General features: G+C 39.3%; 2 protein-coding genes across 2 annotated transcripts in view; one reads left to right on the forward strand and one right to left on the reverse strand.

The window, feature by feature from the left end:
* Positions 1-15,447, reverse strand: part of DUOXA2 (dual oxidase maturation factor 2) — a 28,829-nt gene extending 13,382 nt beyond the window's left edge. The window contains exons 1-4 of the mRNA XM_073618902.1: positions 15,340-15,447; positions 5,306-5,477; positions 1,253-1,310; positions 473-607 (exon numbers count right to left, since the gene is read on the reverse strand). Coding sequence (XP_073475003.1) covers positions 473-607; positions 1,253-1,310; positions 5,306-5,452 — 340 coding nt within the window. The 5' untranslated portion in view covers positions 5,453-5,477; positions 15,340-15,447. The remainder of the gene's footprint in view (positions 1-472; positions 608-1,252; positions 1,311-5,305; positions 5,478-15,339) is intronic.
* Positions 15,448-15,504: 57 nt separating this feature from the next.
* The window catches only part of LOC141131529 (dual oxidase 1-like), an 85,699-nt gene continuing 84,628 nt past the window's right edge, over positions 15,505-16,575 (forward strand). Inside the window, exon 1 of the mRNA XM_073618900.1 lies at positions 15,505-15,645. Within this exon, the coding sequence (XP_073475001.1) occupies positions 15,621-15,645 (25 nt within the window). The 5' untranslated portion in view covers positions 15,505-15,620. The remainder of the gene's footprint in view (positions 15,646-16,575) is intronic.

Genomic DNA, 16,575 nt, shown 5'->3' on the forward strand with positions numbered 1-16,575 from the left:
TTTAAGTTCAGATTTGTGGATGATACTTAATTTTCTATAAGGGAGAAATGTTTCCACTTTTTGACCCTTAGCCATGGAGCTATTTTTTTTATTTTTTTTTTGTGATAGAATCATGCTATTACAAATGTTAAGTTCTGCAGTGATATTAACAGTTTGGACTACTATGATAAATATTTTTTTAACAAGATTTACCACTATTAGCAGTGCAGACTTTTTGAGCCTTGTTACACTGGTGATTTTGCAAAGGGCAACACCTCGCCAGCAGCACGGTCACCACTAATGTGACATGGCCTTAATGCAATCATTTTTTTTTTTTAGACTGGCAATAGATCAGAGAAAAATGCTTTTATCACTTTGAAGACCATTATATTAATATGAATGTATGGCTGTTTCCAATTCAAAGCATAGAGGAGTTTTGTGGGTGCCTTTTAAAAAATCTTATTTGCACAGTCAATATTATAGCTAGTCTTACCTTTTAAAGTGACGTTAACACCACTCAGCCCAACATTTATCCCAATGTCTGCATTCACTACAACACTACTGAAAGACTTATACGTAGTTGTAGCATTGATTGAGCCAATTTCCCAATCTCCTGTAAAGTTAACAACTGTAGAAAAAAACAAATGTATTTATAGAATATTCTTTAAATAGAGACAAGTTGCTTAATATGCTTCTTTTGAACATTCATTTTCTGTTTACCGTAAATGTATGTGTAATATGGGAAACATGAAATTACAGTAGCCACTTTACCCCCAGGCCAATTCTGCTTTATCTCATACATGTACAAATCACCTTTTCTCTTTTTTTTGCTAGAAAATTACTTAGAACCCCCAAACATTATATATATATATATTTTAGCAGAGGCCCTAGAGCATAAAATAGTGTATGAGATGTGACATCATCAGCCCGCCTCTCTGACTTAGCCAATCAAAGGAAACCTTGCATTCAATAATAGAATACAAAGCTGCCTATGAATGGCTGACCACTGCTCAGACTGACAATATTTTGTTCTGGGTGTGAAACAGGAGGGTTTCGTCTTGCCCATGAAACACAGTGCTGTATACTGTATGTAGCCTCAACTACTTGTTAGTGAGGGAAATAGTTTGTTTGGGCAGCTTGGCCTGAACAAACTATTTAAACCGAAATTAAAGCTTTAACCTACCCCAGAACCTTAGCACTAAATCTGAAACACTTTTTTTCCGTCTGTAATACTACAGAACTCTAATTTCCAGAAGACAGTTAACATTCTTACCAACAGTTACAGCTCCAATGAACAAGCTTATTATGACTCTAAAGGTCCAGGATATTCTCTGTAAATAAAAAAAAAAAAAATAGCTTTTTTAATTTGTTATATAAGAATGGTATTTTGTGTACAAAGAACATGTAAGTGTTCATATATAAGGCTGCAATGAAATATTTTGCACGTAATACTCACAATGATGCAACAGAATCCAGGTTCAAAGAGAATGTACCCATTAGTACAACTATCAGGGGATAGAGGACTGAATTTACCCAGGGTGCCACCATTTTGTGACACTGTGAGGAATGGAATCTGAGAGGGGCTCCTCTGTGATCAGAAGTAACCTTTAGTAATGAGATTTAGAAAAGAGAGCAAAGGGCTTTACATGAGGCACACGGACGCAATGGAACAAATTAAGAAAATGTAGTAAGAATGTGGAAACCATCAGGTGTAAAGGAAGTGTCAACAGATGAAGGAAGCTAGAAAGTGAGTGAGTAAGAAGAATAAGTGAAAATAACTGACTATGGTTTCCGCATTCTTCCTACATTTTCTTCATTCCTTCATACTTACCTATCCTTGTTTGCTTTACTCTTACACATACACAATTTTTGCCTGCTTACACACCTCCCTTTTTTACATTTTTTACAGAGGTCTCCAATTTGGAGCGATTTTTGGTTCACACGTTTGTCACTTCATATAGTCTGACCAACCCAGGGTTTTGTCTGTGTGGGTTGTGTCCGCCTCGTAGCCCCCCCTCAGCTCCGGGATGTGGCATCGTTAGCTGGTCTGTGACTCACATGGCTGCACCACCACTGCGCAGATGTACATGTAAGTCTGTGAGCACAATGTGTATATGTGTGGGGCTTTCATATTTCACATTTGCCCACTTGCCCCTTAAAATTAATCTTACATGGTTGTTTTCCCCATTCTTAGGTAACTATTTCGGTTTTGCTCCTGATGAGGGGCTAAAAGGTCCTGAAACGCGTAGAGCTTACAACTACCGACATATATATACTACCATTAACGATGTATGGACGTTCCATCTAGATCTATTCTCCTTTTGTTTGTTTTCTTTTATCCCCATCAAGTGACACTTTAGTGTGTCTCTCTGTATAGATACCTAGTACTATATGTGTATCATATGCATTCCATGTTTTATGTAATTGTAAATTTTTCCTTGTTGGAATGTATATCATTGTGCAATATTAGATTCAAGTGAAATATACAATAATTGATATATAGCAATATGCATTATCAATATATATGTTAATACATGACTAATTGAATCTATTAAAGCCCTTTTATTACTTAAATTGTTCCACTGCGTCCGTGTGCCTCATGTAAAGTCCCGCCCTTTGCTCTCTTTTCTAAATTTCATTATTGAACCGGGATGGAGGAGGGGACTTGAACGGTCCCCTGTTACCTCTTTTAAAGTCTGAAATATTTCATCTTTAGTAATATTGCACTCTGGAAAAAGTACAGAAAGACTTCTGAGACCAGCAAGCTATTGCATCCCTGGTGCACCTCAATAATAGATAGTTTGACAGTGCTGTGCCTTGTCACAGTGTCAGGAGGGTTAGATGTCACCCAATGTTCTCACTTATGAAAGTTGAGGGGCTCCAGGATGTCAGCTGTAAGTGTAGAAAACGGGTGTTGCAGTTTTGGAATTTTACTTTTTTAATAAAAGTAGGCAAAAGCCCAAAGGTACTAAACTGACTTGACTGTAGGTGATGAAAAGAACTAAAGTAAAAGCATTTGAGTAAATCCTCCCACGATAGATAGATAGATAGATAGATAGATAGATAGATAGATAGATAGATAGATAGATAGATAGATAGATAGATAGATAGACTATATTGTCACAAGTATTGGGACGCCTGGCTTTACATGCACATGAACTTTAATGGCATCCCAGTCTTAGTCCATAGGGTTCAATAATGAATTGGCCCACCCTTTGCAGCTATAACAGCTTCAACTCTTTTGGGAAGGCTGTCCACAAGGTTTAGGAGTGTGTCTATGGGAATATTTGACCATTCTTCCAGAAGCAAATTTTTGTGGTCAGGCACTGATGTTGGACGAGAAGGCCAGGCTTGCAGTCTCTGCTCTAATTCATCCCAAAGATGTTCTATGGGGTTGAGGTCAGAACTTTGTGCAGGCCAGTCAAGTTCCTCTACCCCAAACTTGCTCATCCATGTCTTTATGGACCTTGCTTTGTGCACTGGTGCGCAGTCATGTTGGAACATTAAGGGGCCATCCCCAAACTGTTCCCACAAAGTTGGGAGCATGAAATTGTCCAAAATGTCATGGTATGCTGACACCTTAAGAGTTCCCTTCACTGGAACTAACCCCACACCATAATCCGCCCTCCATGAAATGATTTAGACCAGTGCACAAAGCAAGGTCCATAAAGACAGGGATGAGCGAGTTTGGGGTGGGTGAACTTGACTGGCCTGCACAGAGTCCTAACCTCAACCTGATATAACACCTTTGGGACGAAATGGAGCGGAGACTGCAAGCCAGGCCTTCTCATCCACATCAGTGCCTGACCTCAGCACCTCCAGTGCTTCTGGAAGAATGGTCAAACAATCCCATGGGCACACTCCTAAACCTTGTGAACAGCCTTCCCAGAAGAGTTGAGGCTGTTATAGCTGCAAAGGATGGGCCAACTCAATATTGAACTCTACGGACTAAGACTGGGATGCCATTAAAGTTCATGTGTGTGTAAAGGCAGGTGTTCCAATACTTTTGACAATATAGTGTAGATAGATAGATAGATAGATAGATAGATAGATAGATAGATAGATAGATAGATAGATAGATAGATAGATAGATAGATAGATACAGTAAAACCTTGGATTGCGAGCATAATTCGTTCTGGAAACATTTACCTCATAAGAAATGGAAACACAGATAATTTGTTCCACAACCATTTATTCATAGGTCCTTCAGTTTATAGTCCATAAAGAAAGATTATAATAATGTGATAGGTTGTGTAACCATAAAATGTCCATCCACAAATGTTAGCCTCCACAAGGGGATTAGAAACAAAATCCAGCAGGAGCTACAGAGTATAAAAGAGAAGAGAGGCGCTTCTAAGTGTAGCAATATGTTGCTAAATGTTGTACCTTCATTAAATGTAACCATATTGCTACACTTAGAGGGGCCTCTCTTCTTTTTTATACTTAGTTGTGACATGACGCTACTTGTATACCAAGACAAAATTTATTTAAAAATTTTGCTTGTCTTGCCAAAAACTCTCAAACCAAGTTACTCTCAAACCAAGGTTTTACTGTAGATAGATAGATATTTGCATCATGGTCTGTATGAATGAACACAAACTGCAGTATACTTACAAAAACAGAAATACTACTATACAGTGTTAGGCAAAGAAACAAATTTAAAACAGACTGGTTCTAGGTAGGAATTTAGAAGTGGACAAGTTATGTACTTAGTAGACATGTGCACACTGAAATATTTCATTTCAGAATTTGTTTTTGTCCGAAAAATAAATTTATTTAGTTACTCCCGAAATTCGTTTTTATTTATTTTGTTTCGTTAAAAAATGCATTCATCCGAAAATCCAAAATAATTAAGGTTGACTCTGTCATTGAAGGCTTATGGTGTCTGTCGAATGTTCCTTTTTTGCTATTGTCTCTATAATGTCGAATCTTTTCTCTCTATGTTGAATCTTTTCTCTCTATGTAGAATAATCTTGGACTAATAGAGCTAAGGTTAGGCACATTCAACCACAGGTTCGATGGACACAGATCACTATTGTTAGCATCATGTTGAATCTCCTATCTATATCGAACTGTTGTCACAACGAAAACTAAAATAAAGCATTTGTTTATGTCGGATCTTTCGGTTTTCGGATTCTGCGCGTTCGTTATCGTTTATTAAAACGATAACGAAAATACCCAAAAAATATACGAAAACGAATGCACATGTTTAATACTTAGTTATGCTATTTTATTATAGATAGACAGACAGATAGCTAGATAGAAATGCAGACAGATAACTATATAATATATTCATAATATAATATTACAGTAATAAATAACTCACGGCTCTTCCTCTAATTCCAGGAATTATCAGAATAAAGGCACTGGCAAACACCAAGAATACGATGACAACAATAATGAAATTCACATTAAAGGCCCACTCCTTTCTTGCTTGTGGGTAGAAGGGAAATACACCATCGTAAAAAGTCATGTTTCTTTGGTTATTTTTTTTATGTCTGGAAATAAAGACAAATGAAAATCTTTATAACATCTGTTTTATTACTATGATATGGTTTCAGTTTAAGATCCCATTATTTTAACAGAACCCTATGACCTATAATTATAATATTGGCTGTTCATGTTTTTTTTTTTTTTTTTTTAGATCTATAACTTCCTTGGCATTCTAGTGGATGTGTTTTATTGGGAAAAGAATTATATTTTCTGTGAGTAGTTTGCTCATGGCATTCTCTATTCAAATTCGAAAGTAAAGGACCCTAGTAAGGTAATCTTTGGGGTCTCTGATTTACTCTGTCTTTTTGTCATATAATGGTCTCTTAAAAAATAAAAACTGAATATTTTTACTAAGTAAGGCTGGATTCACACCTATGCATTTTTAGTTCTTTTTGCATTTTGCAGATTTGCACTACAGAACGTGTTCCATAGGAAACCATGTTAAATGGACTGTAGCGCAAATCTGCAAAATGCAAAAAGCACTAAAAATGCATAGGTGTGACTCCAGCCTAATATTTACAGTAGGGATGACATCAACTAAGCAATTATATTGCCATGAAGCTGACATCATTTAAATGAGTCTGTGGGTTTAGGAAGAACTGTAACTGTACATGTTGCCAAATCATTTCTTCATCGGATTCTTCTTATAACTGATATCATTCATCATTTATATGACTCGTGTTCTTCTAACATTCTACAGAACAATAAATTGGGATTTTGAATTAATCATTTTCATCTGATTATGCTATAATAACATTATTTTAAATGACTCATTACCAAAAATAACTGTACACAAAAGTGAATTTGGACTCCAGATCTCCTGTCTGCTGTATACTTTACTATTCCATCTCATGATGGCAGATCGTTTGATCTCAGGTAGTCTGCCTGATGCCAGGTAAAATGATAAAATATACCTTTACTTTCCTCTTTTATTTTATGTGCCATTGCAAGGTAGAGACAAGCCTTATAAGATCCAGTACTCGGTGCTGAGTAATGTAGGGCCGCAACAGGCTTCTTCACTTTAATAGGTTTACCAATAATATATGTATGACTAGTAATAATCCAAATCACCTAAAAATCATGGCTGCTCATAGACTGAAGTATTCTGCTTTAGCTGAGAGTAGGTTAGCCAATAGTTTTTCCTGTAAAAATGTGCTAATATTCATTGTTTGGTAGTATTCCTTCCGACATAGTTACATAGTTACATAGTAGGTGAGGTTGAAAAAAGACACAAGTCCATCAAGTCCAACCTATGTGTGTGATTATGTGTCAGTATTACATTGTATATCCCTGTATATTGCGGTCATTCAGGTGATTATCTAATAGTTTCTTGAAGCTATCAATGCTCCCCGCTGAGACCACCGCCTGTGGAAGGGAATTCCACATCCTTGCCGCTCTTACAGTAAAGAACCCTCTACGTAGTTTAAGGTTAAACCTCTTTTCTTCTAATTGTAATGAGTGGCCACGAGTCTTATTAAACTCTCTTCTGCGAAAAAGTTTTATCCCTATTGTGGGGTCACCAGTACAGTATTTGTAAATTGAAATCATATCCCCTCTCAAGCGTCTCTTCTCCAGAGAGAATAAGTTCAGTGCTCGCAACCTTTCCTCATAACTAAGATCCTCCAGACCCTTTATTAGCTTTGTTGCCCTTCTTTGTACTCGCTCCATTTCCAGTACGTCCCTCCTGAGGACTGGTGCCCAGAACTGGACAGCATACTCCAGGTGCGGGCGGACCAGAGTCTTGTAGAGCGGGAGAATTATTGTTTTATCTCTGCAGTTGATCCCCCTTTTAATGCATGCCAATATTCTGTTTGCTTTATTAGCAGCAGCTTGGCATTGCATGCCATTGCTGAGCCTATCATCTACTAGGACCCCCAGGTCCTTTTCCATCCTAGATTCCCCCAGAGGTTCTCCCCCCAGTGTATAGATTGCATTCATATTTTTGCCACCCAAATGTATTATTTTACATTTTTCTACATTGAACCTCATTTGCCATGTAGTCGCCCACCCCATTAATTTGTTCAGGTCTTTTTGCAAGATTTCCACATCCTGCGGAGAAGTTATTGCCCTGCTTAGCTTAGTATCGTCTGCAAATACAGAGATTGAACTGTTTAAATTAAATAGGATTGGTCCCAGCACAGAACCCTGGGGAACCCCACTACCCACCCCTGACCATTCTGAGTACTCCCCATTTATCACCACCCTCTGAACACGCCCTTGTAGCCAGTTTTCAATCCATGTACTCACCCTATGGTCCATGCCAACGCACCTTATTTTGTACAGTAAACGTTTATGAGGAACTGTGTCAAATGCTTTTGCAAAATCCAGATACACCACGTCTACGGGCCTTCCTTTATCTAGATGGCAACTCACCTCCTCATAGAAGGTTAATAGATTGGTTTGGCAAGAAAGATTCTTCATGAATCCATGCTGATTACTGCTAATGATATCATTCTTATTACTAAAATCTTGTATATAGTCCCTTATCATCCCCTCCAAGAGTTTACATACTATTGATGTTAGGCTAACTGGTCTGTAATTCCCAGGGATGTTTTTTGGGCCCTTTTTAAATATTGGTGCTACATTGGCTTTTCTCCAATCAGCTGGTACCATTCCAGTCAATAGACTGTCTGTAAAAATTAGGAACAATGGTCTGGCAATCACCTGACTGAGTTCCCTAAGTACCCTCGGATGCAAGCCATCTGGTCCCGGTGATTTATTAATGTTAAGTTTCTCAAGTCTAATTTTAATTCCGTCCTCTGTTAACCATGTAGGTGCTTCCTGTGTTGTGTCATGAGGATAAACACTGCAGTTTTGGCTACTGAAGCCCCCCGATTCACTCGTGAAGACTGAGGAGAAGAATAAATTCAATACCTTTGCCATCTCCCCATCCTTTGTAACCAGATGTCCTTCCTCATTCTTTATGGGGCCAATATGGTCTGTCCTCCCTTTTTTACTGTTTACATACTTAAAGAATTTCTTGGGATTTTTTTTGCTCTCCTCCGCTATGTGTCTTTCATGTTCTATCTTAGCCATCCTAATTGCACCCTTACATTTCTTATTGCATTCTTTATAAATTCTGAATGCTGTGGATGATCCCTCAACCTTGTATTTTTTGAAGGCCTTCTCCTTTGCTTTTATATGCATTTTTACATTGGAGTTAAGCCATCCAGGATGTTTGTTCGCTCTTTTAAATTTATTACCCAATGGGATACATTGGCTAATGCCCTTATTTAATATGCTCTTAAAGCAAACCCATCTCTCCTCCGTTTTCTTTGTTCCTAATATTTTATCCCAATTTATGCCTTTTAGCAAGGTTTGCAGTTTAGGGAAGTTGGCTCTTTTGAAATTCAGTGTCTTTGTGTTCCCTTCATGTCTCCTATTTGTGTGATTTATACTGAAACTAATTGACCTGTGATCGCTGTTACCTAAATTGCCCCGTATTTCCACATCTGTTATCAGGTCTGTATTGTTGGTAATCAGTAGATCTAGTAATGTTTTATTTCTAGTTGGTGCGTCTACCATCTGACCCATAAAATTGTCCTGCAAGACACTAAGGAACTGGCGAGCCTTAAATGAATGCGCGGTTCCCTCCGCCCAGTCTATGTCTGGATAATTAAAATCCCCCATTATGATAACACTTCCCATCCTTGCTGCTCATCCAATTTGTGATAGGAGATCCGTCTCCACTTCCTCCCTCAGGTTAGGGGGCCTATAGCATACTCCCAGTATTATTTTCCCCTTAGCTTCATCCCTTTGGAGCTCTACCCATAAAGATTCCACCTCCTCCCTAGCCCCCTCAGTGATGTCTTCTCTCACATTCACTTGTACATTATTCTTGATATATAGGCATACCCCTCCCCCTTTTTTACCCTCTCTGTCCTTGCGGTATAGGGTATACCCTTGAATGTTTGCCAGCCAATCATGAGAGCTGTTGAACCAGGTCTCTGAAATTCCCACAAAATCCAAATCCTCCTTGTACAACAGTATCTCTAGTTCACCCATCTTGTCCGCCAGGCTCCTGGCATTGGTGAACATGCCACATAGTTTAGACCGGTCGCATATTGTCCTCGTATTGGGTGTTTCAAGATTGCAACTTGGACTTGCTACTATACTCACCTTGTGTTTTTGTGCTTTGGTTAACCTACCACTAATGCCCCCAATACTACCCTCTGGAATATCTTCCGCGCTGGCTATCACTGTCTCTGGACCCTCCCCCCCATCGCCTAGTTTAAAAACCCCTCTAACTTTTTGGCCATCTTCATTCCCAGCAGATCTGCACCCTCCTCATTTAGGTGCAGTCCGTCCCTTCTATAGTACCGGTTACCGACTGAGAAGTCGGCCCAGTCCTCCAGGAACCCAAACCCCTCCTTACTACACCAGCTCTTCAGCCACTTGTTTACTTCCCTAATCTCCCTCTGCCTCTCTGGTGTGGCTCGATGTACCGGTAGTATTCCTGAGAACACTACCTTGGAGGTCCTTTTCCTCAATTTAGCTCCTAAGTCCCTAAAATCGTTCTTTAGGACACTCCATCTGCCTCTGACTTTGTCATTGGTGCCAACGTGCACCATGACAGCCGGGTCTTCCCCAGCCCCTCCCAGTAATCTGTCCACAAGATCCGTGATGTGCCGAACCCGAGCGCCCGGTAGACAACATACTGTTCGGCGCTTCAGGTCTTGGTTACAGATTGCCCTCTCTGTCCTTCTAAGAATTGAGTCCCCTACCACCAGAATCTGTCTTTCCTTTCCCTTTGCTGCCCCCCCCACTCTCACTGGAGGAGTTCTTCCCCTGGCAGCTAGGAGAGTCCCTCATCTCCAGCAGTGCTGGTCCCTGACTGGTTACACCAATGTCACTCAATGGAGCGTACTTATTGGGATGCTCCAGTCCTGGATCGGCCTCCCTGGCACTTCCCCCTCTACCCCTCCTGACCCATCTACTCTTTGCTAGTGCCTGCACCTCTTTGTCTCCACCCGCCTCTGTGCTGGCCCCTGCCGGCACCTGCCGTGTACGTTCCTGGCTCACCTTTGGTATGGAGGGACTTCTCAGTGCTGACAGTTGCTTCCCCAGATTCAGAACCTGGGCTTCCAGGGAAACAATGTGCTTACATTTTGCACAGCAGTATTCGCCCTCGATCGGATGATCAAGGAACGCATACATGCGGCAAGATGTACAAAGAGTCGCCTCTCCACACCCGCCGGGCATCGTACCTATTAAATTTGTCATCATGATATCATTTCCATTATCACAGTTCATTTTCTGACATAATAATAGTTCAATATATGTTTGGGTTTTACATTGAGTTTTAGGGTTAGATTTAGGGGTAAAATTAAAGTGATATTAACCTCTCAGTATCTTTGTTTAAAAATAAAAAACATGTTATACTTACGTGCTCTGTGTAATGGTTTTTGCACAGAGCAGCCTGGACCCTCCTCTTCTCGGGTCCCTTGCCGGCGCTCATGGCCCCTCCCTCCTGCCGAGTGCCTCCAGAGCAAGCAGCTTGCTGTGGGGGCACCTGAGCTGAGCCGCTGCCCTGTGTGTCCATTTAGACACTGAGCTGCATCTTAGCCCCACCCCTCTCTCTCCTCATTGGCTCACAGACTTTGATTGACAGCAGCGGGAGCCAATGGTTCCCCCACTTCTGTCTCAGACAATGGTGAGGGAGAGTTTCGGACAGCCGAGACTCTTGTGCAACATCGCTGGATCAAGATGGGCTTAGGTAAGTATTAGGGGGGCTGAGGGGGGCTGCTGCACAAAAAAAATCTTCTGACTTTAGAACCACTTTAAGGTTAATGTGTAGGTACTAATCTAACCGCCTACCAACCAGCTGCCGCAATTATGTGGCAGGTTGGGTCGTTCCCACAAATCGCTGTACTGGTACGGCGGTCTCTTTAACAGCTATAGCAGGCATGCATGTGTGCGCTGCACAGCGGGGGAGCTAAAGCATGTGACCTCCGGTCACCCGTGATCGCTCCTCAGAGAGCCAGAACGGGGATCTGTCAATGCAAACAGATCCCCATTCTGACAGGGGAGTAGAGAGAGATTGCCTGTTCCTAGTGATTAGGAACAGCGATCTCTTTGTACTCCCAGTCAGTCCCCTTCCCCCACAGTTAGAAACACCTCCCAGGGAACACATTTAACCCCTTGATCACCACTAGTGTTAACCCTTTCCCTGCCAGTGTCAGTTATACAGTAATCAATGCATTTTTATAGCACTGATCGCTGTATAAATGTCAATGGTGCCAAAAAAGTGTCAAAAGTGTCCGATCTGTCCACCGCACTGTCGCAGTCCTGCTAAAAATCGCTGATCACCGCCATTACTAGTAAAAAAAAAAAATTAATAGTAAAAATGCCATAAATCTATCCCCTATTTTGTAGACGCTATAATTTTTGCGCAAACCAATCAATATTTGCCTGTTTGCAATTTTTTTTACCAAAAATATGTAGAAAAATACATATTGGCCTAAACTGATGAAGAAATTAGTTTTTTGAAAATTTTTTGGGGATATTTATTATAGCAAAAAAGTAAAACATATTGTGTTTTTTTAGGTCTTTTTTTGTTTATAGCGCAAAATATAAAAACTGCAGAGGTGATCAAATATCACCAAAAGAAATCTCTGTATGTGGAAAAAAAGGACATCAATTTTGTTTGGGTACAGCATCGCACGACCTCGCAATTCTCAGTTAAAGTGACGCAGTGCCATATCACAAAAAATGGCCTCGTCATTAAGGGGGAAAATCTTCCGGGGCTGAAGTAGTTAAAGCGGTAATAAACCCAAAACCAAAAATGTAATTTATTGCAGCCTACCAATCATTAAATGAGGTGGCTACATTTGTTTTGTATTCTAGGCTTTTTTCCCTCTGTTTTTACCAGGTTAATACACACCTCCTGTATTAGAGTGCCTCCTAGTATTGCCACCTTATGCCTTTAAAACCGAAGACATATTAATTATATATGTTCTGTGGTTGATTAAGGCAGACATTAAAGTGATTGTAAAGTTTCGTATTTTCTTAGTTAGGCAATAACAAACATGTTATACTTACCTGCTCTGTGCAGTGGATTTGCACAGAGCAGCCTGGATCCTCCTCTTCTGGGGTGCATCTTCAGCTCTCCTGGCCCCTCCCTCCTGTTGGATGCCCCCACAGCAAGCAGCTTGCTATGGGGGCACCCGAGCTGAGTCACAGCTCCCTGTGTCCATTCAGACACAGAGCCATGGCCCGGCCCTACCCCCCTTTCTTTCCTCATTAGCTGACTGACTTTGATTGACAGCAGCGGGAGCCAATGGCACAGCGCTGCTGTCTCAGCCAATGAGGAGGGGAGTCCCAGGCAGCCGAGACATTCCTGCAACATTGCTGGATCCAGAGGGACCTCAGGTAAGTATTAGAGGGGCTGAGGGGGGCTGCTGCACACAGAAGGCTTTTTATCTTAATGCATAGACTGCATTAAGATAAAAAACCTTCTGCCTTTACAATCACTTTAAACTCACTTGATACCTTATCTGCTGTAAATTAATGTGTAATTAATATATGTTCAGTTTTAAAGGGCTGAGGTGGCAACCCTAGTGCCTCCACTCTGGATGAAGGAGCACAGGGGGCACCTTTGGACAGCAGCATTGTCAGTTTGGGGGATGGGAATGTTAGATGTACCAGCAGATTTAAATACACTAACAAATTGAAGGAAAACTCTAGCTAATCAGTTACAGAAACAGGTGTTTTTATTTTTTGGATAAAGGTTTTACATAAATGAATACAAGTTGTTCATTGTAAGTACCCCTGTCAGTGGTAAATGGTTTCAATCCCCTTAGTGCTACATCTGCAGGGCAGCTTGTTCTATTGAAAAACAATAGACTTACTGGCTAGATTGCCAGATGGAAATGAGAGAAAGAAAACCTAAAAAAGATCCATCATCTCTAAGAATTGGTAAGCTGCAATATAATAAACGTTTAGTTTTGGGTTTAAGGTTAGCGCAGGATAACAGTTAGGCTATGGATTTGGATGAGATCAAGGATACCTGGTGGGAACCCACAATCAATAAATCTTAAAATCATGCACATTCTGATCTGCAGTTAATTATATTAGTTCTGTCTCCAATTGCACGCTGTCAAGGAAACCAACACAATGATGATGTCATGCAATCATCAAAGGGAGTCTGACAAGGAAAAGGAAATGCAGAGGAAAGACTCAAACAGATTGGATGTTGTAAACTACTGAACTCAACTTCAATTTGTCAACTTGTATCAGAACATTAAAAACGTTTAATGCTCCTACTACAGTCTACACTACCACTACTACCATCACTACTAAATTAACAGTAATAATACTACTGAATGTGACAGAACATATCCTATTTAGTTTTATATTAGCCAAATATTACACAACAGTACATCATTTAAATACACGTTTACAAATTTGTATTATGTCTTTGTGCTTGTTATAATAATACTTTGCTTAAAGCAGTTTTAAACACAAAATCAATCATTTAATATATTGCAGCTTGCTAATTTTTAGATTTGATGGCTATATTAGTTTTCTTTTTTTGGGTTTTCTTTCCTTTATTTTCACCTGATGATCCTGCCAGTAAGTCTGTTGTTTTTCAACAGAACAAGCTGTCTTGCAGATGAAGCAGATAGAGGGTTGAAACAAACCATTTTAAACTGGCCGGGGTTCTTGAAATTGTCAGCTTTTATTTATTTATGTAAAACCTTTATCCCAAAAACGAAAAAAGAAAACGAATGCAGCCACCACATTAATGATTGGTAAGCTGCAATATATTACATTTTTGGTTTTGAGTTTAATACCGCTTTTAAGTATTTTTTTCCGCTGGTCCCCATGCGTAAGCAATGTATGAATGAATAGGAACTTCAATATTCATACTTGGGGGGGTTATTTATGAAAGGTAAATCCACTTTGCACTACAAGTGCACTTGGAAGTGCAGTCAATGTAAATCTGAGGGGTAGATCTGAAATGAGGGGAAGCTCTGCTGATTTTATCATCCAATCATGTGCAAGCTAAAATGCTGTTTTTTATTTTCCTTGCATTTCTCCCTCGGATCTACAGCAACTGCACTTCCAAGTGCACTTTCAGTGCAAAGTGGATTTGCCTTTCCTAAATAACCCCCAATGTGTGTTTTACTGTATATCATTTTGATTCTTTTTTTGTTACTAAATAATAAAAATTATTTGTGAATATGTAACTATGAGTTTGTACTTATACATGTACTATATGTACTTCATAGATGGGAATGATTGACTCCTCCTGAGGAAGCGACTACAGTCGCGAAATATGTAGAGGATCACGTCAAGACATATATCTCAGCTCCCCATACTACCAATGGGGTTTATTTGTTCCTTTGAAACCATCTGTATTTACCGTGTACAGTTGTGATTGACTGTTTATTAATTTACATATAATTGTCTTTTATCATGTCCTTTTCTTAAATAAATTGTCTATTTTATTATAACCCCTGCCTTATCCACGGGTACCGTGATAGTCCTAATCCCTTTCTATGCCAGGGGCAGCCTTGGAGCAGCCCTAAGTATTTCTTTCCATAAGTATTTTTTGTGTTGAAAAAGATAATTAATAATTTGCAATGCTCTCGTGACTGTCACCTTAATTGCTGAAAACAGAGAAACATTTATGCATTCTGATTCTTATTGTAAATATAATAAAAAATGTAAAAAAGTGATAATACAAACATGGTAAAACATATAGTAAAGCTGGACTAAACAATTAGCACACAATATTGAAAATTAACAATAAATAATATTAAGCAGTATTGTAAAAAAAATAAATAAATAAAAAATAAATTAATAATTAAATAAAAAAGCAGTAATGTAAAAAAAAAAATTGTAATAAATGAACAGACTGACCTTTAGATGTGTACTCTGTGTTACAGCTACTGTCAAGAGCTGCAATGGTATGTGAAGTGGCCACTTTTATACCCTTCTAGCTAGAGGTAACATTGGTCAGTAAAAGGTGACATCATATTGTAAAGATATTCTATTTATTATCTATGAGAAGATGTAGCAATAGAGGAAGAGGATATTATTCAAATGAAGCCCAACCCATTTACTCTACTTACCAACTAAGAAACTTCCTCGAGAGTGTCACATTTCTAACCATGTCATTGTGATCAACAGTACAGAACAGAATGCCGGTGCTGAGATTTACAAGAGGTGAGTGTTTTTTTTAAAGGTAGTACTTATAACTGAGGTCTTGCAGAATTAAAATACTCTTAGCCTAGCATTCATCTATTTATTTATGGCTAATTAGTATTAGTTTTTGTTATAGCACTACTATTTAAATCACCATGTACTACTGGACTGTTCTGAGACTAATTAAGTTTAATTTATGAATTCTAATTTAAATTTCAAAGGTAAATACAACTTTTTTTTATATTTAACTAAACACAAAAAAGTGGAACTTTAATTTAATATCCAAATCACAATATATATTAATGGATCGCAACATTCTATAAATACTTTAGTTTCCACCAGTTATATGAATGTGTGTTTCAAAAGCTATTTTAAAGAGTTTTTGGTGGTGGAGGCAAACATCTTGTTTTATTCCCCTACCAACCATCACAATATAATTAGGTGAAGTTGGGGCTGTTCATGGCTAGTAAAGTGGTAATAAAACCCCCAAAACCACAAATGTAATATATTGCAGCTTACCAATCATTAGATGTGGTGGCTGCATTTGTTTTTCTTTTTTTTTCTAGGCTTTTTTTCTTCTGGCCAGTGACACACCTCCTATATTTTAGAGTGCCCTTGGTTTGGATGAGGGGGCACCTTTGGACAGTAGCATAGTTAGTCTGGAGGAACAGAAGTGTTATGCCGCGTACAGACGATCGGACATTCCGACAACAAATGTTCGATGTGAGCTTGTTGTCGGAAAATCCAACCGTGTGTAGGCTCCGTCGGACATTTGCTGTCGGAATTTCCGACAACAAATGTTTGCTAGCAGGTTCTCAAATTTTCCGACAACAAAACTTGTTGTTGGAAATTCCAAGCGTGTGTACACAATTCCGACGCACAAAATTCCACGCATGCTCAGAATCAAGCAGAAGAGCCGCACTGGCTATTGAACTTCATTTTTTTCGGCTC

This window comes from Aquarana catesbeiana, linkage group LG03 (genome assembly GCF_042186555.1).
Source record: "Aquarana catesbeiana isolate 2022-GZ linkage group LG03, ASM4218655v1, whole genome shotgun sequence".
NCBI classification, from domain to species: Eukaryota; Metazoa; Chordata; class Amphibia; order Anura; family Ranidae; genus Aquarana; species Aquarana catesbeiana.